The sequence below is a fragment of the Chamaea fasciata genome, unplaced genomic scaffold, assembly GCF_029207755.1.
Source record: "Chamaea fasciata isolate MVZ Bird 193981 ecotype frontalis unplaced genomic scaffold, bChaFas1.0.hap1 SCAF_1, whole genome shotgun sequence".
Lineage (NCBI taxonomy): Eukaryota > Metazoa > Chordata > Aves > Passeriformes > Sylviidae > Chamaea > Chamaea fasciata.
Window position 1 is genome coordinate 103,018,305 of NW_027094086.1, and position 27,849 is coordinate 103,046,153.

At 35.1% G+C, this 27,849-nt stretch overlaps 1 protein-coding gene across 1 annotated transcript in view; it reads left to right on the forward strand.

Annotated features, from left to right (window-relative positions):
* Nucleotides 1-27,849, forward strand: part of CNTNAP2 (contactin associated protein 2) — a 765,857-nt gene that overhangs the window by 226,802 nt on the left and 511,206 nt on the right. The window contains exons 7-9 of the mRNA XM_066189178.1: nt 853-1,037; nt 4,215-4,358; nt 10,184-10,448. Of these exons, the coding sequence (XP_066045275.1) occupies nt 853-1,037; nt 4,215-4,358; nt 10,184-10,448 (594 nt within the window). The remainder of the gene's footprint in view (nt 1-852; nt 1,038-4,214; nt 4,359-10,183; nt 10,449-27,849) is intronic.

Below are 27,849 nucleotides of genomic sequence, written 5' to 3' on the forward strand. Positions count from 1 at the left end.
AAATGCTTTAGGTCCCCATGCATTCAGAACATGGAAGATTGCATTGAGTTATTGAGCAGTGCAGCAATTTTTTACACTTACTGCTGAATTAGTCATTTGCTGCTTCAGTTGGGATCCGTGCTATCAACTTTTGCTGGCTTAGCTGTGTCAGTCAGATGGCAATGAGATGTGATCTCTGACTAGCTCAGCTACACTGGCAAAGCCTCCTGGATAATACAGCAGAGAATTGCAAAATTGTACTCTTGCTAGTAGTTTGACTTCTAGACTAGGAAGATTGCTTCAGGATAACAGACTGAAATAAGCTGTATTAGCAGAAGATGGTTTTTTGCTGTTGTTAGCTCAGTCTACACTGAGCCTTTTCCCCTCTGCTCACTGGTATAATGATACTGGTAAAGGCCAGAATGCATAGAACTCAAGAGTGAAAAGGCTTATTTTGCTAGAGTCTGTTATCAGGCTCCATGTCCCTCACTGCATTCATAAATCAGTATAGTTCCAACACAGCTCAGAATCTGGCCCAGAGTTTAGTATAGGAGTGAGAGCAGAAAACCCTTTATAAAACCGTCTTTACAACTGGAAATTGGTCTTGCTTCCCAGGGTCATTTCCAAATAACTGCTACTATGGATTTATACATAAATTTATGCAGTTCAGTGATCAGATGCTTACTCTGTTTAGTCTAGCTATTTGTATTGGTGGCAGCAACTCTCCATTGGGCAGATCTCGTCTTCATAGCAGACTGACTTCCTCCAGTTTATTGCATGTCTGGTATGATTCAGGTGTAACATTGACAAAGAAAGAGGAAAATGTTTGCCTAACTAGTATGAGGTGAGAATTGCTGTTGTTTCTGTTCTCAGGCAGCAACCAGCTTGGCTCTATTTTTGGCCACACATCTGTGACGACAGGCAGCCTCTTGGATGATCACCACTGGCACTCCATCATCATCGAACGCCACGGGAGGAACATCAATCTCACTCTTGACAGACACATGCAGCACTTCAGAACGAATGGAGAATTTGATTACCTGGACCTAGACTATGAGGTAGACAGTGAAATTTCTTTCTTCTCATTCAAATTTGTTTTATAAAGATAAGTCCTAGAAGAAAGCTAACATAATTTGTTTTCTTAATTTTTCATACATTTGTTTTGATTACTTATTCCCTTAAATTTCTTGAAACTTTCGTTCCAACAGTGTTCTCTGTTAAGTGTAAATTATGTTTCTCTTAATTAGTCTACCAAGTCCCATGTGGTGAAACAATCATTTCAGCCTTTTGTTTTAATGTGGGAGATCTGTGTTATTTAGCAAGACAAGCAAACACCATTTAAAAAAATCTCTAAAAGCAGTTGCTCTACTCAGGAAGTATATTTCAAAAAGTATGGTGCAATCTGTTGTTCCACTCAGGTGATAATTTTGCTCTTGAATCAGAAAGCCTTAATCTGTGGTGTTAGTATTTATTTTTAGTGAAGGAAGCAGGTTAGAACCTTTTTATTAATACAAATCTTCACCTGTCCTGTCTTAGGTAGGTAGATAATCCCTTGTATTATCACAAGTATAGCATCAGTAGCTTCTTTTGAGAAAGAAGTAATGAAGAGTTAGGAAAGTTGTAAGAAAACTTGTTTAATCAATCAGGTTAATCCATACAAATGCTGGTAGTAATTAAATGTGGTTTTGTTGTTTGATTACACTACAGCTTCAGCTATTATGAATTTGTTCAGCTCCCCTAATCTGTACAACAAGTTCAACACGTTCATTAGTGCAATCTTTGTATAATATTTTCTTACACTCTCTACTGTTTCTAATGAGAATTAATTTGGTTGGCCGCACCAAATATGTAATTTCCATCATTACAACTTTTTAAGATGTAAGAGTCAATATAAATGATGTCATGGAAAAAAGTTTGAATTAACTTGTGTATTTATATTTTTACAATTTTTTGACCAAGAATATATGAATGTCTGAGACAAGAACTTATAATTGTAAATGCTTCTGAGTCAAATATTTGATTATATTCAAAAAAATGTTTATGAATGCATTATTTGCTGGCAGCTCTAATGAGAAAATAACAAGCAAATTTGCCTGTGCCTCTATTAACTAATGAGCACTGAAGATCTGCACTGAGGTACTTAAAACTCACATAAATAGATTTTTTAAAGGCTTTCAAGTAAATGAACTACAGAAAAAGGCTGAATGCCATAAGCCAGGGTTGTGCAATTTTTGCACATACATACATACATGCATACATACATATATATATGCATAATGTTTACATAAGAAAAATATTGCATATAAAAAGTGTATCCCTATAAGAGCTGAATTCAGTGCATTCACCTTCCCACCCTATCTGCATAAAGAGACCTCACTGTCAGTTCTCAAAAATGCATTTCATTTTCCATGTACATTGATCTCCTTGTGGTTAATAGAACTTACTTTAGTATGTGTGAGTATACATTTCTGTGATTTGGATAAACTCAAGAGAACTAATCTCTTCTCCCTCCTTTCCTCACTATTATATCACAGATCTTGGACCTAGACACCACAAATTTAAAGGTGTTGTCTTTGTGATTAACATGGAATAAAGCCAAAAGGATCAAAACAGTTTTCCACAGACAAAATAGTTTCTAGATTAATCTCTTTCAGAAAAGTTAAGTAAACACAAATGCTTATGAACTTATGCAAGTTCTCATTGCATTTTCGAGATCGAAAAATAGTCCCCGAAGTTCCTCTTAACTCACGTGGGTTTTTGCTTTTTCTTCTTTTCTTCAAAATTCTTTCTTTTTATTTAATTTTTACATTTGATTTAATCCAAATACAGGATTATAACATGCATAAAATGTTTAACAACCAGTAAAATTTTACAGTTCCCATTCTCCATGTGAAGACCTGTATCTTCTCTAAAGTCAAGTTATGTCCATTTACAATGCCTTAGAATGTCCCCACAACCCTTTTACACACCAAAAGCTGGTGTGTGTGGTTTATAAAGGTTTTAGGTTTAAGCCATACAGTTTTATTTCTCTGTATATACAAAGTGGTATAAACCAGTGTCTCACATGCATTCAAAACTGAAAATGTCACCCTAGAGCTCTGTTTTCTTGCTATTGGTAATAACAAATGGAATTGACAATGAATAATGTTTAAAAGCTTTGTTCTGCCAAATCTCAGCAGTAGACTACAAATTGATATTTTTCTGAACATTTGTGGGGCAGGAAACAAGGTTTCATTACTATTAAATATACTATACATTTATTTATTTGTTTGTTTGTTTGTTTGTTTGTTTGGGCTGCAAAGTATTAATGAAAATATGCAATATTATTCACTTCCAATCATTTCCACAAATTATTTCCATTATGTGGCAGAGACCTGTAGCATCTCTATGGAGTGACAGAGAAAGAATTCATCAAAGATGAACACCTTTAGTTTGTAAATATTTGGGTTTCTAAGCTTTTTAGCACTATAGATCATAGATAACCCAGAATAAATTACCCAGGGTAATGAAATTCAACTGTAAGACAAAAACAAATTCCTAGTTCAGTTTGATGACTGAGTGTTTGCAGTGTTTGCCTTGGTCTTCTCTAAGGAGATGATTTGACCAGATAAATCAAGGGGTAGCTCCTCATTCACTAGAACTACATGACAAAAGCCAAAGTTCTTGGTCCTTCTGTCTACCAGGGGATTTCATCTTTAACTGTGTGATTCTGTAAATACTTCTGGATGAAGTAGATATATAAGCATTAAGGCAGAATAACATGCGACATTGGAGCCCACCACTGCTGTGCTGTTGTCTGAGCTTTGGCACACTGTTAGAGCTGAGTGAATGATTTGATTCAGATTATTAGGCTAATTTCACATCTACTTTTGTTTAGAAAAATACTTTGATGGAAATTGGTCCCAATTTCTTTGTTTGTAGTGCTTATTTTCAGATAGCAATCAGAAGAGCAGTTCACATATGAATAACTGTGATGTGTGTCTGTTCACTGTTTGGACAATTGGAATAAAACTTGGGTTTGGCTACCATAAATAATTAAAACTAATTACAATATTTTTTTCTGCTTTTGCAGTATTTATTTTGACACAACCTTTTTCTGTAAACAGTGTTGCAAACTCTCTATTTTGCCATGGTTGAATGTTCAAAGAAAGCAAATACTTGTACAACAAAACTCTTTAAAAGTCTTTGCCTTCCTGTGGTAGTAACTATCTACCATTTTTCTGTTTCATTTGAAGATAACCTTTGGAGGCATGCCTTTTTCTGGCAAGCCGAGTTCTAACAGTAGAAAAAATTTCAAAGGCTGCATGGAGAGCATCAACTACAATGGCAATAATATCACTGACCTTGCCAAGAGGAAGAAATTGGAACCTTCAAATGTGGTAAGATCATAATTTCATGGTCATCTACCCTTCTGTTTCTCCTTCTAAAGATGACTAGAAGATTTTTGAGGGTGTGTAGCTGATATTCTTGTGATGTACTGCAATAATATAAAACACAAAGCAAATTTTACTACAGACCCAAGGATCTTATTGCATATACATTTGTGACTTAAAAAAAATATTGTCCTGTATGAGCATTTTATTTCTTGGCTCTTGTTTCATCTTTCAAAAATTAACCTTTAGTGTCAGTCAGATAGTTTGGGTTTGTTTTGGGTTTTTTTAAAGAAAATCAACTGAACCAGTAAGTGCTTTTTCCCTTTCTTCTCAAATTATTGTAGTCCAAAACTAGTGCAGACAAGATTTATTATTGAATGAATTGCAGCTTTCTTGTGGCTTTTAAATCCTGGTAATATTCCATCCCTGCTGAGCTAGTTGGATTGCTGGAGTGCAAAAGTCTTTGGATAAGAATGCTTTTACAGTTTTTTCTGATACGTCTGAAAAACCTCAAGATACTATACTTGAAAATCATTATTTGCTTAGTAATATTACAGAGGTTATAAGCATTTTACTCTATTTTTGCTGTGGCTTAAGGGTTCATCACTGCTTTCATGTTCAGACTTTTGGCTTTATGGGCAGGTTGATTAAGAATAATGTACTTTTATTTCCGTGTTTTTAAAGTTCTAAGTGTTCCTCTGAAAATGCTTGCTGTCATATAAAGGCAATATGGATAGGAAATAATTGTTTCATTGCCATGAGTTTGAGATGGTTTAATAACTTTTCAAGGCTTTTTTCTGTACAAGCTTACACAGTTCACAAATTCCTGCTAACAATATGTAGGTTTACACAATTTCATTTGCCTTTATGTAATAAATTGTAAAGCTATACATATGCAGTGATGATGTCATTCAAAGGGTTGATTATCCTCGGATAGTAAAACTGAAGTTTCATGTCACTGTATCAACATTATGACTAAATGGTCAAGGAAATCCAGAGGATAATCATGAGTATGTGATGTTCGCCTATACAAACTCAGTAATACAGCCTCACAGCTATAACCTTTTCTACGCATAAATTTCATCAGTATTGTCAAAGGCAAAGAATATTATATATATTCCATTCATTAAGATCCACTTTGAAAATTTTTTCAAGTCAATCAAATGAACTGCTGAAACTAACCTTTTTTAATTTTTTTTTTCATAATTACATGAGATTTCCTTCCTGCAGGGCATTTTCAGCTTTAACCTAACCGTGGTTTTGAAAGATTAATGCCTGATTTAAGAAAGAACCTTTGTACAGGAACAATCCTTCCATTTTGTGAAATCAAGTCCACTGCAAGTTAGTAGGCCACATTCGTAAAGCCTCTTTCTGAACAGAAATGTTGCTTAAGAAGTTCCAATAGTGCAAATCCTGTCCTTTAAAGTCCTAGCCTCTCAAAAGTGTGACATAGCTAGCAGACATGTAAAGTCTCTGAAAAATCCTATTTCTAATTGTTTTTTTCTTTCTTTGTTTCTTCTCTTTTAAAACTCTGTTGCCCATAACATGAAAGTAAAATCCTCACAAGAAGCTCTGGCAGGAATAGTGCCACATCAAGAGGTGATATGCCAGTTTAATTTGATGGTTCTGTTGATTTCAAATTCTGAGACTGACTAGAAAAAATAGAAATGACCTTAGTTTTCAGTAGAAATACTTTAAATGTCTTCAGCTTTTCAAAATCAATTTTTCTCTAACTAAATCAACATGCATTTTTATGGTTTTTTTACAAAACCATTTTTTCTCCTAATTTTTGCCCTGATTTAGCAAGAGAAATAGACTTTCTTGAAACTACTTATGTTGTTAAGCATGTTTATGATGATGGCACTCAAGCAATCCAACAGGGATCAAAGCTCCATTGTAGGAGATTCTCTACAGACACATAACAGGAGACACACACCTTCCCCCAAAGAGTGCACTATCTTACAAGGCACGACACACACAATATAATGAGGCTGAATACAAGCAAAGTAATCAGTGTGGTTGTGAGAAGTATTACAAAGAAACGATAAAATCAGAGAAAAGTAGGATTTTAAAAGGGTGTGAAACAAAAGAAAATAATATTCCTAGATGAAGACAGTTGAATTTCAGAAGTCACACAGTGAATGGAACTTGACAAATTAATTGTGCAAAATGAGGAGGCTCAGAAAATCAGAGATGATAAGAAAATGATGATCTTCATTTTTCTCTGAACAAAATTAAATTTTTTAAAACTTATGTCTTATATACATACATTTCATAAAACAAAAAAAGCACCACCAAGCACCTTTTGCTTTGTGTAAGAGTTAGGATGAAAAGACAAAAATGTTTTAAATTTAGATAAAGTCCAATCCTGACTGTAGTAATATTTGATTTAGATTCAGAAGGTAAAGGAGAAGAATTATTTTGATTCTTTTGTGATATTTAAGATGGCATTAGCGTATAGCTCATTGCCCATACTGTATGATCCATCCTGATTTAACAGGTAGTATAGTCTTAATAAACTTATTACCTGTCTTTTGGGAGCTTCCTATTCAGCCAGTAGGTCTTTTAATTGGGAAAGGTATTTACAGTAGTATTTTACACTAAGGATTACGTTTGAATGAGGATAGGCAAAATTGATTTATAAGTAAACATGAATCTAATTTGCCATGTTGATGAAAGATCATGGTGTACATCTCAAGCTACACAAATTAAGTTGTTTTTACCTTTTCCCTGTCAAAGCAGTATGAAAAATTCTCAAGATCAAGCGTTTCAATATAAATGTACAGTACATATTTGACTTCCAGATGTCATTGCCCAGAAAACTATTCAGCAAGTCACTCTGAATCTCCAGAAAATAATCTCATTCTCTTTGAAAAATGAAGAGGCTATTACAGAGACAAGCTGCAGATTAACTCGAACCCTTGACCTAGAACTAGTGAGCAATCTATATAAGATGGGCTGTACTGAAAAGAGGAGTCATCTTGTGAACTACAGTCATAGAAGGGATCAATAATCCAGTTCATATTATTCTGAATAGCTCTGTTGGGAAAATGCTAACTAGCAGGGAAATCAGAATTGTCTGTTACTTTCTCAAGAAATTTTTAATGCAGCTAGTCTGTTAGTGGGAAATGCATTCACTGATGTGAAAAAAGATTTGAATGCATTCAGTGCCATTAACATTAATAGGTGCTATACATGCAAGTATCCAAAACATCAGGATGGCAGGAGAATGTCAATTGGGTATAAAAGCCTTCTTGTAATGAGGAAATTGTTAGTACCTCTTGGTAACAAGGCAGCAAAAGGGACTTCTAAAAAGTCCAACAGAATGCTCTCTGAGCACTATTAGATTGGTATCTGTGGCTTAACCATGAGGTGACATCTCTCAAAAAATGATGTAGCCTTCTGTGCCTACGAGGTACTGCCTTAACTATGTAACAGAAGTTGCTCCTATGTGTAGGGTGACCATTACACTGAAAATGATAGCCAAGGGTTACAGAGAGCATTTCAGACACTCTCCACCTTTTTTTACTGTATGCAAAATTTGCGGTTTAAGCACAGGTATTCTGTAGTAAACTGCGGAAATGTTTAGATTTAAACTACTCAAACAAATTATTTAAGCATTTTAATTTCATGCTTAGTTGGGTAAAAATGTAAAACTGAAAAATCTCTAGGGAACTTTTAAACCTCACTGCCCCAAGAAAAACAAAACAGAAAGCAAAGTAAAGCCACAAAAAATTATCCCAGAATGGGCAAGCAGTTTAGCAGGGGAGTATTTAGTCTTTATTCATCTAGTAGCTGTAATTTCTCTCATCATATAGTTATCTAAAAGCTATCTTTAGTTGTGTCAACTAAATTAGTTTTTTTCCTAATTTCTTTGGATTTATTTTTATTTTTTTAATCCAAGGAACTTGGGCAAAGGAAAAGTTTTAATGCTGAGATTTTATCATAAAATTTAGGAACAAATCTAGGAGATCACTTTAAAGAAATCTCTAATTCCAGATTACGGTAAACATCATGTTCCTTAATTGATCACAGAAGCTGGCAACTAGATAGTACAGTTACTACTAATTCTTCTGGCTTTTAAAGGTAGACTCTGTGCAACTTCTGATGTTCTGCAGGAACAAGAGGTTGTTATGCAGAGTAATCAAAGTATTTATACTAGTGCTCCAGAAAATATTATTTTTATTCATTTGGTTTTTTACATGGAAATCCAATACAAGAAGCTGAATCTACCAGACCAGTTGTATCTTTCTACTATGCAGATAAGCTGCTCTCTGATGTGATGCTCTTTTAAAAAGTGATGGGTTTGGACATCAGCAAATGAGTGCTAAAACTTGCTTATTGATGTCATCCATCATCTCCAATTGAATATAATTACTTCTCCAAAAAATTTACTTAGGTCTTTCCTCCCACACCTTTTCAGACAGAAAGTTCCTATCTTGCTTCCAAATTCTCTACTTTCCCTCAAGATGAACTGTCTGATTCATTTATACACTAGGAGTACAGAAATGTGACATAAAAGCTTAAATAAGGAAGTCAGCAATATGGAATTTAAAAATAATTATGCAATACAGATGATGACTGACTTCTACTGGAGTTCGAAACACTGCTTAGGTGGACCACATCTCTAAACATCAATATACCTCCAAAAATGTTGTTCTAGCCTTAATATTTTTTATGTACAAATAAATATCAGAGGAATTGCTATCTTGATTTTAGTAATAATTTCAGTACTGCATCAGATAAAATTCTTTCTTCCCAAGTAGAACTAAAATTGCCACATAATTTCCACCTGCAATTGTGCATAAGAAAGCCCAATCCTAAGACAGGATCCACTTTGCCACATATTACAGGAATTTTTCAGCAGAGGAAATTTTCCTGTTATATTTGCATTCATGCAGCAGTAAGTTAATTCTGGACATAGATTACTACAAAGTATGATTTCTAAGTTAAAAAAAAAAAAATGGTAATACCCTACCAATATTACCAAATGGTAGTAGCCTACCAATTTGGTCTTTCATTGTGAAAGATGACATGACAATCAGAGAGAAAAATTCATGTCCCTAATTCTAGTCTTGTTTACATATCCATTTTAAAGCCTTGTAGATCAATAAAGTTGACTGGATCTTTTGCCAATTTCCTGAAGAATAATATTTTACAGCGTAGAAACTGCAGTCTCTCTTACAGACAAAATTATCTACTACACAAATCTATAAGGTGTTCATGATCAACTAGTCCAAATCCTTCTCCTTCATGAATTGAAATATTAGCATGTGTAGTATCATTCAGTTGAAAACAGCCTGAAAGAGTCTGAATGTTCAGGTATTATACATCATTATTTTGGATCATCGTGTGTTGTATTGATTGACACATGAATATCAGGGTATTTGGAAATCCGCAATCATTTTTTATACTGTTCTGTTATAGGTTTCTATGGGGACTACAGACAAGTTTATCTGTGATTAATTTCTTTGCCTTTTAACCAGGAATATTAATGATTTCATCTAAGTTTGTTCTTAGACTACAACTCTTCAGGGTCAACTGCATGCTATTTTGTGTGTGTACAGTAAAAAATATAATGGGGCCACTGGTAGAAAAGAAACAGAAAAATCTGTTTTTCTAAAAAAAAACCCCAAAAATTTAAAAGTAACAATAATGATAACATTAGTAGCACATCTTTACATGCAGTGTATATTGATCAGAGTAGACTAGGTTGAATGAAATCTAGAATACTTTTCTAGAGGTAGCTATGAATTTAGTAGAATCTTACCATTTTTTTTCTTTTTTTTTTTTTCTTCTTTATCTTGTGTGTGTGTGTGTGTTTTACTTAGGGAAATTTAAGTTTTTCTTGTGTGGAGCCACATACAGTGCCTGTCTTTTTCAATGCCACCAGTTACCTTGAGGTTCCTGGTCGTCCAAGCCAGGATCTGTTTTCAGTCAGTTTCTTCTTCCGGACCTGGAACCCAAATGGACTTCTTCTCTTCAGCAACTTTGCAGATGACCTGGGGAATGTTGAGATTGACATAAATGAGGGCAAAGTCAGTGTCCATATCAACGTCACCCAAGTGAAGAGGAACCGGATAGACATCTCATCGGGTAAGTGTGTTTTGGGTTTTTTTAATTTGGTGTCATTTTGGTTGGTGTTGTTTAAAATCATTATGTGCCTAAAGACTGGAAAAACGTTTTACAAACTTGAAAATACATTGCAACGATACTAAATCCTTTACTGTTTCATTGAGTAAGAGTTACAAGAATGTTGAAACAGTTGTTAGGTAAAAATAAAAGATAAAAATTATCTAATTCTGTCCGAAATCACCTTTTATCTATGAGGCAGCATTTCCTTTTTGTTCCTTCCTTCTGTCTAGCAGTTTTCTCTGCAAAAAATATTTGTTTTCAAATTGAGAGTGTACTTCCTTTTTAGGTGTAGTCTAATAATTAAGCTGCTCCTAATATTTTCCAATAATTGGAGAATCTCTCATAAAAAAAAATAAATCTATTCATACCATAATTATTTCTATGGATTTTTTAGATCTGCATAGCTATCCTGCAAAAACTTAGATTTATTTCAACATTTCATTGTTATTTTGTTGCAACAGGCATTTCAGTGCCTGTAAAATTAATTGTGTGTGTGAACACAGAAAAGGAAAATATGGCATCTGTCAGGTAAGGCTGAAGGAAAAATGCTGGTGTTCTACAGTAAATATCACAGCAAATTTCTTTTCCCTTCTTCTGCAGGGAATTAACAGATGTCATGATATAAACCTACTGGGTTTTCTAGAAGTCAAAATGGTCTGCCTTTGGCAGAAAGATTTCTGACCGTTGTGGTCCTATTGATAAAAGGTGCACAGTTTTTTCACTGGCATTTTTTAACAGCTGACAAGGGAGAATTTCACATAATCAAGTGTGCAGCCTTCCGCATGTGCGGGATATGAATGATTCTATAGGGTATTATTGATAGATTCTACTGGGAGGAATGCAGCCTAGTTATCACAAAATATGAGACTAATTAAAACCACAGCCTCGATGCTGTTTTGGGTTTCCCAAAACCTCAAAAATTGTTTTGGGAACAGCGAACAAATGTTTTTGGAAAACAGCAAATAACAAAATCTGGTTTGGGTTCCATATCTGATGTATTTCTTCCTGTCACCTGTAATAGCAATATTTTTCCAGGAGCAAGTTAAAGTGTCTTAGTCTTTATTCTATATACTTCTCATAATTTACAAACTTGATTACATTGACAGCTTTAATGTCAGTTTTTGAGTTAACATGGGGACATAAGTACTTCATTCTGGGTCACAGTGTAGTGCTGGTTATAGAAGCAGTAGCTGTACTGACTGGTAGGACTCGCATGAGAGAGCTGTAAGCTGATGTGCAGGTGGCAGAGTCTTGTTCCTTCACAGCTCTGCAATTCAGGTATTTTTATGGAACAGATTTCTGGTTTGTCTGGTTTTATTTGTCACAATTTCCCTTGAATACCTTGAAGTTGTGTGTACTGACTCAGTTCTAACTTAGCAGGCACATATTCCAGATAAACAGGAGAGTCTAGCCTCCCGATTTTTCAAATACAGTTGGCTTCCCACATTTCTCACTGGTAACTGGATACTGCTAACCTCCTTACATAACTACTGCTTTATGAAGTGCTTCTTGATGAGGGATTCCTCTAAGAAGGATCAGACAGTAGGAAAAAAGATTTTCTTGTTGACTTGACAGAACTTTCATATGTAATTCATGCAAGCATTTTGTTTTGGGAGAGAAAGGCAGCTGCAATTTTATATAGTTTAATGACACTTTGCAAGAGTGAAAATGAAATAATTATGCATAGAAATGAAGGGATATGAATACTCTAAAATGAGTACTAGTGAATGAAGGGATACAATACCCTAAAATGATCAAATAAAAAGCAGGAATGGAAAATGTTTAACTTTTGTGTAAATACAGTGATCATGAGAGGTTACATAGCATGCTGTGGGAAAACATTTGGATAATAGTAGGTGATTCATTGGAATCATGAAGCAGACATTGCTTTGCATCTAAAATCAGAGAAATGAAGAGCTGCCATCAGGTAGTCTGTTCTTAGCAGCTTTCTTTGTCTCCCTGCTGTCTGTTCAGTTTTTGTCAGGGATCATTTTTTCACAGTGTTAACAGATCCCTGCTAGAGTCTCATTTCATGTTATCCTTCGGTCTTCAAAAAGGCACTTAATTGTTCCTTCATTTATTAAACTGCATGTCCTACCTGCTGGACACTGTATTCAATTCTTCATTAAATTCTCTCAGTCTGTTGATCAATTTTCTTCATCTTAACTGGCAGGGTAAGTCATCCCACTACTTCATTGGAATATGTAAAAGAAAAAATAATATTGTTATAATTATTGAAATGGTCTTGTGTATCTGAAGCTTCTTCACTCATTGTTTGGAGTTCAAAATTATCTTTAGTATGAGACATTCCTACTGTCTTTCATGTCTTAGTTACCTCTCTATTATGTTGTTACTACTTTAAAAAAAAACACATATAGTTGATATATGCATCAGCAGTTTCAAGAAAATTTTCTATAGATAACTTCTGGTTTTGGCAAAATATATTTTATTTTCTTCTTCAGTTATGCCAAATACTGTTTATCTTGCTGCTGCTTTCATGCCTTCAGTCACTTTCAAACCACAACCTCAACTCTACACATCTGATAATTAAATCTATCCATATATGAACATTTCATATTTATTTTACCTGGGCTGAATAGAAGCAGGGATGGTTATACATATTGTACTATATAGTAGGTACGATTTTTGTGTCACAATTAAAAAGCAACAGACCTTTGTGTTGACCTGGCAAAACAGAATTTCAGGTTTTTATTGACCTGGCTGTAAGTTGTTTTACAGTGACCAAATTACTAGTCCATGACCTGTCCTGGCCTTCAGAGAGGTAAATGATAGAGGCAATAAAGAGCCTGTAAAAAACAGTAATAAACATTTTACTGTGTTAGTAAGGTGTACACTCTGATGCCCATAACAATATGCTGAGTGTAACAGAGTATTATACATTGATATGCATATGAACTTTAAGTTTGTATTACATATGAGAAGGACAAAGATAATTAGCCCTTGTAGTTAGACTTACTGCCTGATTTTTTTCCTGAGTAAATTATTTTCTTTTTTTCATCATCTTGCCAATTGTACTTTCAAAACAGGTTTCTAAACAGTAAAATAATCCCTGCCCTGCCCAGCGTACTGTAAAGCATCCAGTAAGCACTGCTTATCTGTGAACAGACTGGCAAAACTCTTGTACGAAGTCAATAACTTTTTGTTTTTTTCTTACATTAGTTTCATTAAAATGTGCATTTGATTGATAGGAGTTAGATTAATAAACTTGCTGTTAGTAAGAGGAAAATCAGGCCCACTGAGAGCTGAAATAAAGAATTAATTAGAAGAAATAAGCTACTGACTGTGCAGAATTACACAGGTGAAATACTTAATGCCTGTGTATAAATCAAGAGTTAAACATCCTATTGACTTTTTCTCTGCAAACTTTGATTAATATCTGTACAGTTGTGTATGCCCCAGCATAGGGATTAATAATACGTGATAATCTCAAAATACAGTTGAGAGATTTATCTTTACTGCTCTGTAGAGTTTTGGACTGAATTCTGGTTTTGCCATTATGAGATTCAGGCAAACTTTCTAGAAATTGTTGGATTTACACAAGGGATTGATGGAAGTAATGCTAGGCTGACAGGACAGAAGAAAGATGTGATCTTGCTTTTAGAACTTTTTGGAAGCAGATGTCCAATATAATTTTGCACATTAAAGGATTCTGATATTCTGCTGCAGTTAAAAAGTAATTTAGTTTGAATGCATACTAAGAAGCTACTCAGTATTTGTTATCTTGCAATTAGAATAAGTTGTTGATGAAGTTGCATTTATTTATAAGCTTCAATAAGATAATGTCTTCTTTCTTGAGCACAGAAAAATCAGCAACTGGAAAACGTCATACTCCCAAGTGTCTCTTGGCTATGAAAACATTTTATGAAACTTTTTCCCAAAGCCATGTGCAAATGCAGTTCAGTGCAGGGTTAAGCCTGTGGCCCAGTTGCCTCCTTTTTTTCCACTTAGTTTTATCTACCTGCTTTGGCAACTTAAACCAAATTCCTTCTTAGTGAAACCAAAATTTCTGAAGCTTTCAACATGGGAAAAAATGGATAACATTTTAAGACACAGAGAATATCGCTTTGTTCAAAGAAACAATGGTAACCTTCAAAACAGCACCCCTGAGGAAACATCTAATGGCTTTACAATGTGTTTTAAAAGCAAACCTCAAATCCCTGTTTCAATATAGAATAGACCATCTCTTCCTCTTGAGAAAAGGCTGGGTTTTCATGATGGCAGATTCAAAAATAATCTCTTGATATATCCTCTGTTTATTTTCTCACTCCTTTTTTCATAGGCAATTTTGACCTTTCATATGTAAGCATTTTCTGCTCTACTTAAATACTAGATGGTCTATGAAGATCCCTTGGATTTTACCCTACAGTACAGATGATAAGTCATTGCAAAAAGGACATAATCTCCTTCAGCCCATAAAAAACAGAGAAATTTTCAGTGTCCAAAATTTCCTGCCTTTAACTTGAATTCATCTGCTTGAAGCTTCTTTTTTCCTCCTCCAACTCTATTAGTTAACATCTTGTATTAGCTGCTGTTCAAGACTTCAGTTCCTTCTGTCAAGTATAAACTTATTAAAACTTGGGATATGAGTATCTTTTTGTCATATTTATCTGTATTTAATACATCAGCCTTCTCCCTGTGGAATCCCTGGGAAGCTTTCCACCCTTCTGTCTTGCTGCTAGATCTCAAGTCATCTGAATTGCGGTTCATTTATATTTTAGACCTTGGGTTAAGATAGCATCCTTCAGGTAATAAAATGTCTCCGTCTGACAGATCTAAAGTGGTACTCTTCAAGTGACAATTCCCTGGGGCACTTTATGTGGGAATCAAGAAGTATTTTTGCCTTGGTGGTTAAATAAAGGCTTCAGTGTGTATAGGGAATGTGTATACACAGTGCACGAGTGCATTTCTGGTGGGAAGATAACATTTCCCACCAGGTGTTTCTCATATTACTGGTGTTAGGTTATACACAGAATGTTAGTAAGTGGAAGCAAATACCCCTGAGGCACTTGTCAGCAGCACTGAGAGGAGAGACAGAAATTCTGTCCATGAAAGACAGAATGATGACTTAGCATCAGACAAGTCTGAATATTAAAACTTAGAATGTTCACAGATATCCAGGTTTGTCCCTCTGTTTCTCTCTGTGAATTTTTGACTGTTGACCTTAAGCAGTGAATGCAGCTACGTGAATAGGCATTTGTGAGTTTGAATTTCACAGAACTGAAACACAGAAATACTTGTAGTAGTTATAATTGTTTTTATGACACATTTTCCCTGTAGTCTGGTTTAACATCTTGGTATAGTAGACTCAAACCAATCAGATCAAGAAATAGAGTTCCTGATTGCAGGCTTTCTTTGTCTAAGAAACCTGAGAGTTTAGTTCAGGGGTTTGTGAGCTCTGCTTCATCAGTCACTGATTTTCACTGAAGAGTTCCCTAAAAAGCACAAGCTGTGCATTCTAAAGCATAGATGGTACCTTTTTCCGCTATTTCCCTGAGAACAATGGAAATCTTTATTGGTTGCACTGACACAGAAGAACTCAAGAATCAATAAACTAGGGTGTTGTCCATGATAAGTTTTCTCAATTTATACAGGAGGCTGATGTTCAGTTTACTTGATTTTGTCTCATTTCCTCTGGGCTGTTGAACAGAGTTAGATGAGACCTTTGCTGATCCCTATTTTAGCATGAAAGATGAGATAAGGTTTTTTACAACTACTGTTTGAACACTCACTATGTTGCACTGAATTTCCTTCAGGACAAAAACCCTGAAATAGTCAGTGGTTAAATGATAATCCTAACTTGCTGCTGGAAGGAGCGCAATTTATGTGAGTAGATATGGACAGAACTATCTGGAAATAGCTTCTAATTCCTTTTTTAATTCCCTTCTAATTCTTTTTTTAATTCAGTAAGTTCAACAGGAAGTGGAGTCAATTTTTGTTGCTTTTCATGTTGCTTTTTCTTACTACACCTGCATCAGTTATTGCTAGTGCTAGTCTGGTTCTAGTCAAGTCTGAAATCTTTGGTTTTGGCTTTGATGAGTGGAAGATATGCCCCTTAGCTCTGAATGCTACAGAGGTTCCCAATATTTGGCAGTTACCTTAAGAACATAGATTTTTTTCTTTGTTGAATTCTCCATTTGCATATTTTCATTGAATGCAAAAGAGCATGAAGAGACCTGTCTCTAAAAACTGGTTTATCAAGCCAAAGAAGCTTATTTAAAACCAGCATTACCTCTTGGATTGGAAAGATGGTATTGTTGAAACAGACATTATAAAACATACTTAAGTTTACATTTTACATTTTAAAGTTTTCCAGGATTTACATGTACTGATTGAAGTGAATATGTGGGAGGGGTTTTTTCATTATTACTTTCCTTTTAGATTATGATAAAGAAATAACAAAAGGATACAATAGAGAGTGGAGCTATAGCTGTATTTGTTGTGTTTATGCACAACCCAACAACAATATTCCCAAGACACCACAAAGTATTCATATAATATAACGGGAAAGGAAAGGAATGTTTTCTAATATCAGAAAGACTGCATATCCAAAATATTATATTCTTTCGCCCAATATGCTAGTTTGCCATCTCTGCCTCTTCCTTCATACAGGTGGTTCTTGGAAAAAGCCTATTTCCAGGATTCCCACGCCTATGCTTACCAAGGTTTTTCAAAAATGGCAGTATGATGGCAACCATACAATAAGGTCAGCCAGGCCTTTCAGCAATGGCACAAATAACTTCCAGCACCATTTAAATTTCCTAATTGTGGAAAATCATGGACTGCTGTTAGTGACAGGATGTAGTGGTTCCTGTAAACTTTTCTGTAGGTGTTAGTATTACTGGAAAAATGTGATTGGACTTCGTGCTGTCTTAGCTTTTTTGTTTACTTGTAGCAGATTTAATTTTTACTGCAAACTAGTGAGAAAAAGTACGAAATCTATTTGAAGAATGTTTTTTACTTTGCTTCTATTGGAGGGAGAAGTAGTTGACTAAGCACATCTTGTGATAATCCGGCACATGATTAACCATTTCTAATAACTTAAAGATATCTTACTACTGCCTATTTAGTTTGGTTGTTATGATTTTCTGTAAATGGCGAAGTGCAGTAGCAGAAGGTAAAAGGAATGCAGTCACTTTTTAATTGATAGTATAAATTACAGTCACTGTACATATATAAATGTACCATTGTGCACATAGCCATGTGTCAGTCAGAGAGTTTACTCAGTTCATTTGCCCACTACAACAAGCAGGAAGTTCACACTTTTTTGGTAAAAAAGTAAAACCATTTGATTGGATTCAGGAGACCCAGGGTGCTCCTTGTTTCATCTCAAGGTCCTGTTGGTATAACTGGCCCCATTGGACACAGGCTCTGTCATTTCTAGGATATCATCTTCCAACAAGATCAATAGTTTCTCCCCAGTCAGCACTAATATCCAGGAATAGTTCAGTAATTGGACTATTCTGGAGTCCACTACAATAGACGGTATGGACAAAACAGTTCCTACCCTGCCAGCCTAGATTGTCCTCCAACACATCTCTGCAAGAGTTTGTCCTCTTACAGATTCTTGTGCTCCTTCCTTCCACCCTTCCTGCCCCTCCTCCTTCTGCACACACAACATATGCTGTTTGTCACCACTTTAAAAGTGCAAAAAATCACAGCTTATGAGGTAAGCTTATTAATATTCACCACTTTACAAAGAGATGCCCATTTTTAGGATCATATTATTCCCAAAGTGTCTGTGACCCAAAGAAGGACACGCAGGGTCAGGGGGAGAGCCAAGGTGTTGTGACAAGGCTGCTGTAGCTGTGGCCATGTAATGCTAATGATATGACAGGCGGGAGCTGTCAATGTTGCGCGGGGCTTACAGAGTATGGGCCTCTGGATCAACAGGGTGAAGCCCCAGGGCAAGGGTGCTGCTCCAGAGACACCTCCACAAGCTCTGTGGTGGGGTCAGAAATGGATCATTCCTCTACCAAAGATAGTAGAGACACATCCTGCCTTGTTTCAGAAGTAAGAAACTACAACAGAGAGGGTGAAGAATAGGAGGTGGCTTATGGTTGTAGAAACAAAGGGAAAGTTCTCAGACTTGGAAAAATGGTCTGCCATCACCTCATTTACTCAATGTTTGTTGTTTTAGAAAAATCTTTGGTGGGCATAAAACCTTGCTGGTGCAAAAAAGTAATTTCTATGGTTTAAAAAAATAAAAAAAAAAGAGAGGGGAGAAGGAAAAATACTGGCATCTCAGTCTCCAGTTAGAACACAGGAAATTCAGTTTCTGTAAATTTAGAAAAACGTTTAGAGACAGATTGGGAGATCAAAGGTCTTGAACATATACTATGTAACAGTGCTCCAAAGAAATGGCACAGAATCTTCAAGCAGTATGCAGAACACTGTGATATGAAGCTATCACCTATGAAAATTAAACCAGCTAGTGCTCTTTTCACCTTTTCGTCTTATCCAAATGCAAGGGAAAGAAAGGAGAATTTTCTTTACTTTTAAAGTCAGCATTTGCAGCATTTGCACTTTAAGTAAAACCAGGAATTATAGTCTTTCTAGAGGAAATGCCCTTGCAAGTAATTTGAGATTTTGTAATTTTTAATTTTTAATCTTATTTATCACTAATCCTCAAGTAGGTGTTCCACAGCATCTCTAGCCTATTACTTACAAGAAAATAATTAAAATTCATTGTTATATTAAGCACAATCCTTTTTCAGGGGGAAACATGACCTAATTACAGGCATGGAACTTTAATTTATGTGCTGGGAGCTGACACTCAATATCTTCTTTTTCATTGCTATTCAGGAACCTGGAAAATAGATTATTATCTGTGACAGGTTTCTGGCAGTCCCTCTTGGTTTGACAGTGTTATTTTAGAGAGAAGAAAAGTCACTTTTGTATATAATGAAAGGAAAAGTTGTCAAGCATTCATACATATTTTATGCTGCATAAAACTTAACTGCTACAGGAAAGATTCTGTTTTTAGTCATGCTATTGTAAATTCATGTTTCTTCTGCTGACCTCCAGGCTTGCTTCAATGACACAGAATGGCGTCTAGCCCAAAGGATTAATTCAGGTTTTTTACACAAGAAATGCAGCTCTTGTAAGTCAGCTTGGCCCTTACTGGTTTTTTTTTGTTAGCACAGTCATGCACAACTGTGATGTGTATTTTGGCACTTTGGCATTTCCTACTGACATTGACAGAACTAAAAGCAATTCCTATCAAAATAGTTTCCTGAAATGGCATCAGGCATAGTCTGTATTGTCTTTTTTTTTTTTTTTTTTTTTTTTTTTATGGGAGCGGTAACTCTGCTGCAAAAATTGACTTGGAGAGAAAAACATTTTCTAGTTGTAGGGTGCTAGCTCTGCCTTTACTCTGTTCTTGTAAAAGATGGTGCATCCCTTCAGGCATTTTTGCACATTGTTTGTTTTTATTTCCAAATGTTGCTGAAGCAGCATCACATGAGCACTGAGGTGAAACGGAGCAACAAAAGTAGTTTGGTTTCTGTAAGCTGAATGGAAGATGATATTGTCTTACTCATTAAGTTTATATATTTGATACGGAGAAAAAAAATCTCAATTCTCTTACTGTGAGGCAACCACTGTAAAATACATAGTTTATTTTAGCAGTAACCAGTGTCCACACACACACAGTTTCACTAAGAAGAAAAACAAAGTTCTACACATATCATTCACAGGGTATTTCCTTACTAAAGAAAAACATGTTTAGAGTCATGACTTCCCCTATGTCTTTTCCAAGAAATCTATGAATCTACAATGAATATGAGGGATTCATTATTTCAAAATACAAAAATAACTTTGCTCTCATTTTGCAGATTTAAAATAGTGGAACAATATATTGCATGCCTTTAAGTATAAGGGATTCATTGTTTGACCTTTTGTAGCTTTTGTAACAGCTCATTTTCTGCATATTAGCACATACATTAAAACAAACTGCCAAATGGAATCAACTTTCCCAGAGCACTGACAGGAGATTTCTAGCAGGAGAAATTAACATTCTTAATTCTGGTGTTAGTACTTAGAAAATTACCTGTGAAAACAGTAATAGCTCATGCCATGTCTCTTGGTTCTGGATTTTGCAACACAGGGCTAGTACTCTTGACTGTACTGAATCTGTGAAAGAATAATGTGATGCAGAGGAATCTTTGGGAGGCTTAGGCTGGTTGCTATATCATTGGAAACAAGTGATGGTTTATCAAATTTGCTGTGTGATAAAGATTTGCTGTATGCTAAGCAAGAATATCAGGTCCCAGGGGAATGATATTCATCTTCTAAAGCACCTTCCAAAGGCACAGAACTGAGCACAACACACCTTTGCCTTCTGTACCTTCCCAGGTGCCTGTGAAACTTATATATGTATATGTATATATATATATATATATATGTATATATATATATGTATACACACTGAGAGAGAGAGAGAGAGAGAGAGATGATGTTTTATTGACAGCCCCCTGTAAATCAAGCAAACAAAACAAAAAACCCAAAGAAATTACTAAAACATTTCATTTTTTCTTTGGCAGGATGACCCTGAGTTGCATTTCTGTTGAACTCGGAGCACTAAGAATGCATTTATGTTTTCTACCTTTTTGTTTTTTCTTTCTAACTTTGAGTGGTACAGTATGAAGTGTTCTTTTCTGATTCTGTTTGCAGGAAAATGCTGTTATGGATGTGATTTTTGTTTCATCTTTCTTTTAATATAATATTTCCTGCAGCAGGCTGTTATCTTTGGGAAGCTTTTTTTTATCTTCATAAGTCTGGCATTTTAAAGCTCCATTTCTTACTGCAAGTAAGGATTTTAATAACATTATGTTAATACTATTAGCTAATTTTGCTACTCATAATAAATTATTATGTTACTAGAAGCATTATAGTCTGGCCTGTTCCATGTACCATTCAGCTGGTTTAGCATTTTAAGTGTTATTTCTTCCCCATGTCAGGAATCTCTTATCAGTTTTACAGGTTATTAGTTTGCACAGGGCTGTATCATAATTAGAACAAGGTTTTGTGCTTTTAAATAATACAAACAAGCCCCTACAGAAGCAGTAAATAACTGAAATATGATCATCCAACAAGAAAAATCTACATACATCATCCTAAGCAGACACGGCTCTCACCTGTTGCTCCAGGTTCTCTGCAGTGGGATACATCTTAAATTTCTTTTTGGCAGAAAGACTGAGTGTCCATTACATTTTTTGAAGGCTTCATCAGGCATTTTCAGTCTCCTTACCATTCCTGTAATCATGAATCAGAGGCAATGTAACCAGGATTTTTGTAAGTGGTGAGCCATTGAACAGTCATATGATAGGGGAATGCAGCAGGTCTGTGAAAAAATTTGGATTTTTCCAAACAGAATTTTTTTTACCAGGATTTTCATGTCTTACTTTGTGCTGCTGGCCGTCCTTATTTGTAAGACTGAGCAGAAAAGTGTTGTACCAAGGAAAGAGATGTTAGGCGTATCATATAACTGTAGACTGAGGCAGATAGAGGTTGGGAGAGGGCTTGAGTTAATGTTTGATAAAGATTTTTGGCAAACATGCTTTTTTTAGGTATATATATATATATTTTATAATTGTTTTATATCTTATATTGGTAGCTCTGCAAGTAGCTAGAAGGCAATATGCTAGTTTACTACTTCCTGATTTTACCGATTCTTTATGGAATCTTTTATTCTGCTTTGGTTTGTTTACACAGATGTACTACTTTATTCCTCAGTTACTACATCTTCCTTAGAAGTTTCCTCCCATATGGTGTTAAATTCCCATTGACAAATATGCAGAGGAAATAAGCTTTGCTAATGTACAGGCATTTGCCATGTAAAAACAAGTGAAGAAAATAGCTTAACTATTTTTAGCTTATTTAGTATGTGTTATTTTTATGGAAATAGTCTAAAGTCCGATATGGTAGACCTAAATTTTTTCCTCAGAAAAATTTCAGCATCAACATTGAATACAAAGGTACAAGTGGGAAAAGGAATTATACAGTTCTAACTAAAGGCTCAATAGTAGTGGATTTTTTCTCTTTTCCCCCCCTTTTTATTTTTTGGTTTTCAAACAATAGTTATATTAAACTAATAGCTCTGTAGTTTTTTCCTAAAAAGTAAATTCAATTTCTACAGAACTTTTATAAAACATAAGGATATACCCTCATCAAATACTGATGGAAGACAATTTTTAAAAGCTTGAAATAATTTTGTAATATTTTGGAAATCTCTTTTAAATGATAAACAGAATAGCATTCAGTACTGATGTTGCTTTTATATTAATAGTACCTTAAATAGCTCTTTCTTGTATCATACTTCACATGCACAAGAGGAAAATTTCCTTTCATTTTAATTATCTCTGGAAAAGGCATTTATATGTTCAGTTATGTCACCCAAGTGTTGCAAAGTAGAATTATTTCTTAATAATTTTAATAATTTCTGTGAAATCCATTTTAATTTATAAAAAATGGATACACATTGTCATAAAAGTGATGAGCAAACTGTAGTAGGTGTAAAATTAAAGAACATGCACTTGCATTATTCATAATTTAACAGAAATTGTATTCTTAAATAATATTCCTAATTTTCTGTGTGTCATTGACATCACTACAACAGAACTGAGCAGAAAAAAAGCATCATATTCATTAGCTCAGGTTTAGTTTGGATCAAAACTTGCAACGCAGCTCTGGTTTTGTCATGTGTTAAGTTTAACCAGGAATTTAAATATCCATAATCATAAGCAAACATGAAAATTTATTGACTTAAAGTTCTGATTGCACTGAAATCCTGAATTAGCAATGGGGTATGAAACGTTGCAGTAAATCAATTTTTTGACCATTGTATGTAATGGTTCATACACGTAGCATACAGAAGCCAGAAATAACATCTCATCTCCGCTCAAAACCAGTACAGACTCATAGGAAAATTTGTATTATGTTGTTTTGAGTTGTTGAGATCTTTAATAGTTGCCATGTATCCTCAGTTCACACTGGAAACAGTAGAAATTTGTGCATTGCAATTAAGAGCCCAGAAAGGCAATGATGCTGACACTTCCAGTCCTGAAGTCAAAATCAGTCAAAATCTCTGGCCAAATTAAATCCAATGAGAATTTGAATCTGCTTCTGAGTATGGCTCTGCAATACAGCTTTTTTTAAAAGAACCCAGTTATCTGAAAGTTACTCTTCAGATTATCTAAGCACAGCAGCAAAAGGTCCAAGAATGTGCAAAGTCCTTTCCTCCGAGTATTCACAGCAGCTCACACCGTGTCAATGATGCCTGTCTGGTGCTTGTCAGCACTGTCAGGACTCACTGCCTGCCTCTGGAAGTTCTATTTTCAGTTCATTCCATATTCATTTAATGTAACAGGCAGGTGAGGGGGAGTGACAACAGGGATCAAAAAGCCCTTCTCCAGAACCTTACTTGCTATCATTTGATCCTTTGAGATTTAGCCTGTCAACTTAAAAACGTTATTTCACAGTATTTGAAGTTTTTGCATTGAAGAGAGCTGGTTGGGGTTATAAAATTTGACTAAGGTCTGCAGTTCCATTCTCTTTACAATCTAATTATTTTTATTATGGAAGTTAATTTGGAGCTGGAAGTACTACTACTTCAAGAAGGAATATAGCATATATATTTTTTTCCACATGTAAATTAGTGCTATTCAGTAGAAAAAGATGTACATGCTCTGACAGGTCGTATCTTATGAATGTTCCTGTGGCCAAGCAGCAAAAATAGAAGCTGTTATTCATTTCAGATTAAACAGGAGTTCAAAATATCGTGTCTTTTTATTTAGAGTGTTACAGATTCATTAAACTAATACAGGTTTTTTTGTGCCAGGAATTCTGCAAATAGAACATTTTAAAAGGTTGACACTTCCCGGGGTAGATGACTAGTAGCTGAAATCTAGCAGAGTTCTGCTACCTATGCTCTTGAGACTGACTGGCAGGTTACAAGGAAATACCACATGTCATTCATTCTCATGTGTTAGGACTCTCACCTGTCCCACTCCTAAAGGGAGGGGGAGCAGTATTTTAGGACACTTGAAAAGATGTCACTGGCACTAAACTGTCAAGCCTGCAAGGGCCGTTGAGGACATTATACAAGACAAAAAATTGCTAGAATAAATATCTTGGTTTCTATGGATAAAAATGTTCTTATGTTAAAAGAAAACTCTGTAGTTTTTTCTCATTCTCAATCTGTTCAAGCCCTCCAAGAGTTACATCTCCATGAGGGCACCCAGGCATGCACAATCACACAGTCCTTACAATGTGCACCCTACTTAATTTAAAATCAATATCAAAGCAAGCAGGATCCCTTGATACCTTACTTTGTCATACAAGCTCCTGAAATACAAGGTGTGGAAGAGTTGTAGCTCTGCAGAAGGTTTATAAGAATCTGTTCAGTCTTTACTTCATTTCCTTTCTCCTTTGTTTTGAGGCAAGGAAAAAAAAATCTACACCTCAGAGATCTGACAATTTTATTCCTTATGGCTCAATGAATGGATGACTTCAAATTCTGTTGTACTAATAAAATTACTGTGGGAATAATGCATGATACACCACCCTACTTAGAAATGGGACAGGGTTCTGGGTGTTTAGCCCATCCTTATGTATTTCAGCTTTGGTAAAATGTTTTGTGCTGTCGAAGGACATTAAAAAGATGTGCTGAGTTTGTTTGGGTTTTTAAAATTAGGAATGACCTTAATCAAAATTTAATGTTCTAAAAGCAAACATTAAGAAGTTGTTTTCTCATTGAAAATATGCTGAGTTACATTTCTTGTCCCATGCCACCATAATCAGTCTTTAAAATTATTTTTGGAATAGTTAGTAACTGTGATGGAAAAAGCCACATACCATATGCATAATGTAGCCAAATCTGATGGGTTTACTATATATATCTCTGCAAGGAGACAGAATATTTTTAGGATTTTACTAGATTTTGTCCCTCAGAATCAAATATTTAGTATAAATAAATAAATTAAACACAGAGGTTCATCATTATTATTTATCATTATGAGAAACAGATGGCACTTTGAAAAATAATGCTGAGAATAATTAATTTGCTTTTCACAAACTGATCATTGTTATATATGATTTTGTTGTAATTAACTAATATATCAAAAAGCACTAGCATAATCAAATGCTTCTTATTTTGACTCTTGCAATGTACAAACATGCAGGCAGATGGGAAATACATCAATTGAAAACCTGTCCTATGAATGTGAATATCTGAAAAATCTTCCAGATTTTAGTGGACTTTAACAAAATGTTTACTGTTTAGCATCTTTTTTTGCATTTCTACTTCATCCATCATCTGAAGCCTGACATAGTGTCATTCTTCTGAGTCAGTTTGGCAACAAATCAGGAAAACCGAAGTGATTACTCAAGCAAAGAAAATGTAGAAGGTGGGGGAATATGAATGGAGTCATACCAAAGTCTAATAAATTGTGTTTATTAAAAACTTCAGCTCTCTTCAGTTAGATTGTGAAGGTATCAGATGAGTTTATCCGCAAGCTGTTAACCCTTCAGCCTCAATATTCCAACTGCCTGTGTGGTAGAGAAATCATCTAGAGGCTCAGAATTTTTATGAAGCTGACAGGAAGCAAAAGTCACAGAATGTTTCTGTGCAAACCTCATGAATGTAACGACATTAAGATAATACATTCTACAATGACAAAAATCTGTGCCTGCAACTGAGTATCCTATGAATCAATACTAAGAGGAGTAGCACAAAAAGATATGTTTTTAAAAATCATGAGCCTAGTTCTTGCACATTGTGAAATGGCCTTTTAGGTTGAAACTGGTTTTAAGACTTTTCATGTCCTTTGAGGTTCTGAGAACTCTAGTGTACCATGCTTTTTTTCCAGCATATTTTGGTTTAGTAGTAGCTGAGATCCTCTCATAATCACTTTTCTCCAGGAATTGCCTCCTTCAGCAAAGCCTAAGATACATTAGGGTGTGATAAAAGCACAAGTTAGTGGCATGAATTTCTGTCTGTTGTGAGAGCTAAGAGGAATAAGCATTACATGTCTCTACTGCTAAGTTTCCAGAGAAACCTACCTTTTCCACTGCTGGTTCCTTATTCTTCAAAAGGCAAAGAAAGCAAGAAGTTCATGCCTCAGAAAAGATGAAGAGAAGGCAACTAGCTCTGGGTAGCAGAGGCTAGATAATGTAACCAGCCACTTCCAGCATTCTGCAAGAGCTGTATATTACAGACCTGAGATATCAGGAGGGAGTATCCTTTGGAAGCTAAGCTGAAAGGAAGCCTATTTCTTTCAGCAGCAGGGAACAGCATGAAAAAGTGTTTGTGGAGAGCAGTGGAGGAAGATGGAATAAGTAGAATCAGAGTATCTCTTTGTAGATAACAGTGAAGTTGTGTGTTCTTACAAATAGGCCAAGGTGGAATTTTTTATTTCTATTTGTTGCTACTTGATAATGGCAGATTTCCTGACTCAAAGTAAGGGGTACACTACATTGTTATTTGTGTGTTTCTATCAGTGTATTATGGGAATACTGAAATGATATAGGAGTGCTAGATTAACCATAGGCAAATGGCCTATATTCCTTACCAAAGTCAAGGGATAATTTTGATATTCCACCCTGAGCTTCATGATATGTTACACTGATGTGTAGCAGTCTAGCAGGTTCATGTCATTCATGTATGACTGTATGACAGACAAAAGTAACTTTGGGTTTGGAAGTGCAGCCATGCCTTCAGTGTCTAAAGTAAGGATGCACTGGTCCAAAACTGCTAGGTTTTTTTTTCTGTTTGACTCAAATGAATTATAGAACAACAAGTTGTCTATATATTTTATGAAGCTATGAGGAGGGAAACAGCTTACAATTGGCAGACAGATTTGCCCAAAGATTGAAAAGAAAAATTAGTTTCACACAATTATAAGAATGCATGTTCTTCTAAAAACATGCATGAAGTTGTAGATAACACTCCCTAAACTTACAGTCTTGCTGTACCTTTCTCTTCATCACAGTTTTCTGTGTCATACTTCTTGCAGATTCAGATGCTAGAATAGCTGGAACATTCTTGGTTCAGGATGTGCACTGTGGCAGTCATATATGCTTGAATTATTTTTGTAATCTGTCTTTAGTGTGGGTACTCAGAATGGGGACACAACGTTCAGCATTGTTATGACCAATATGTAGTGCAGTGGTTTTAATACATCACCAGTAGTGGATAAATTTACAAAATTTTCAATTTCCAAACAATTTTAAATAAATAAATAAATAAATAAATAAATAAATAAATAAATAAATAAATAACCCCACTCTTAAGCATTTTATCCTTAATGATGCAATTTTGATGACTTGATTGCTCACTTTCCCG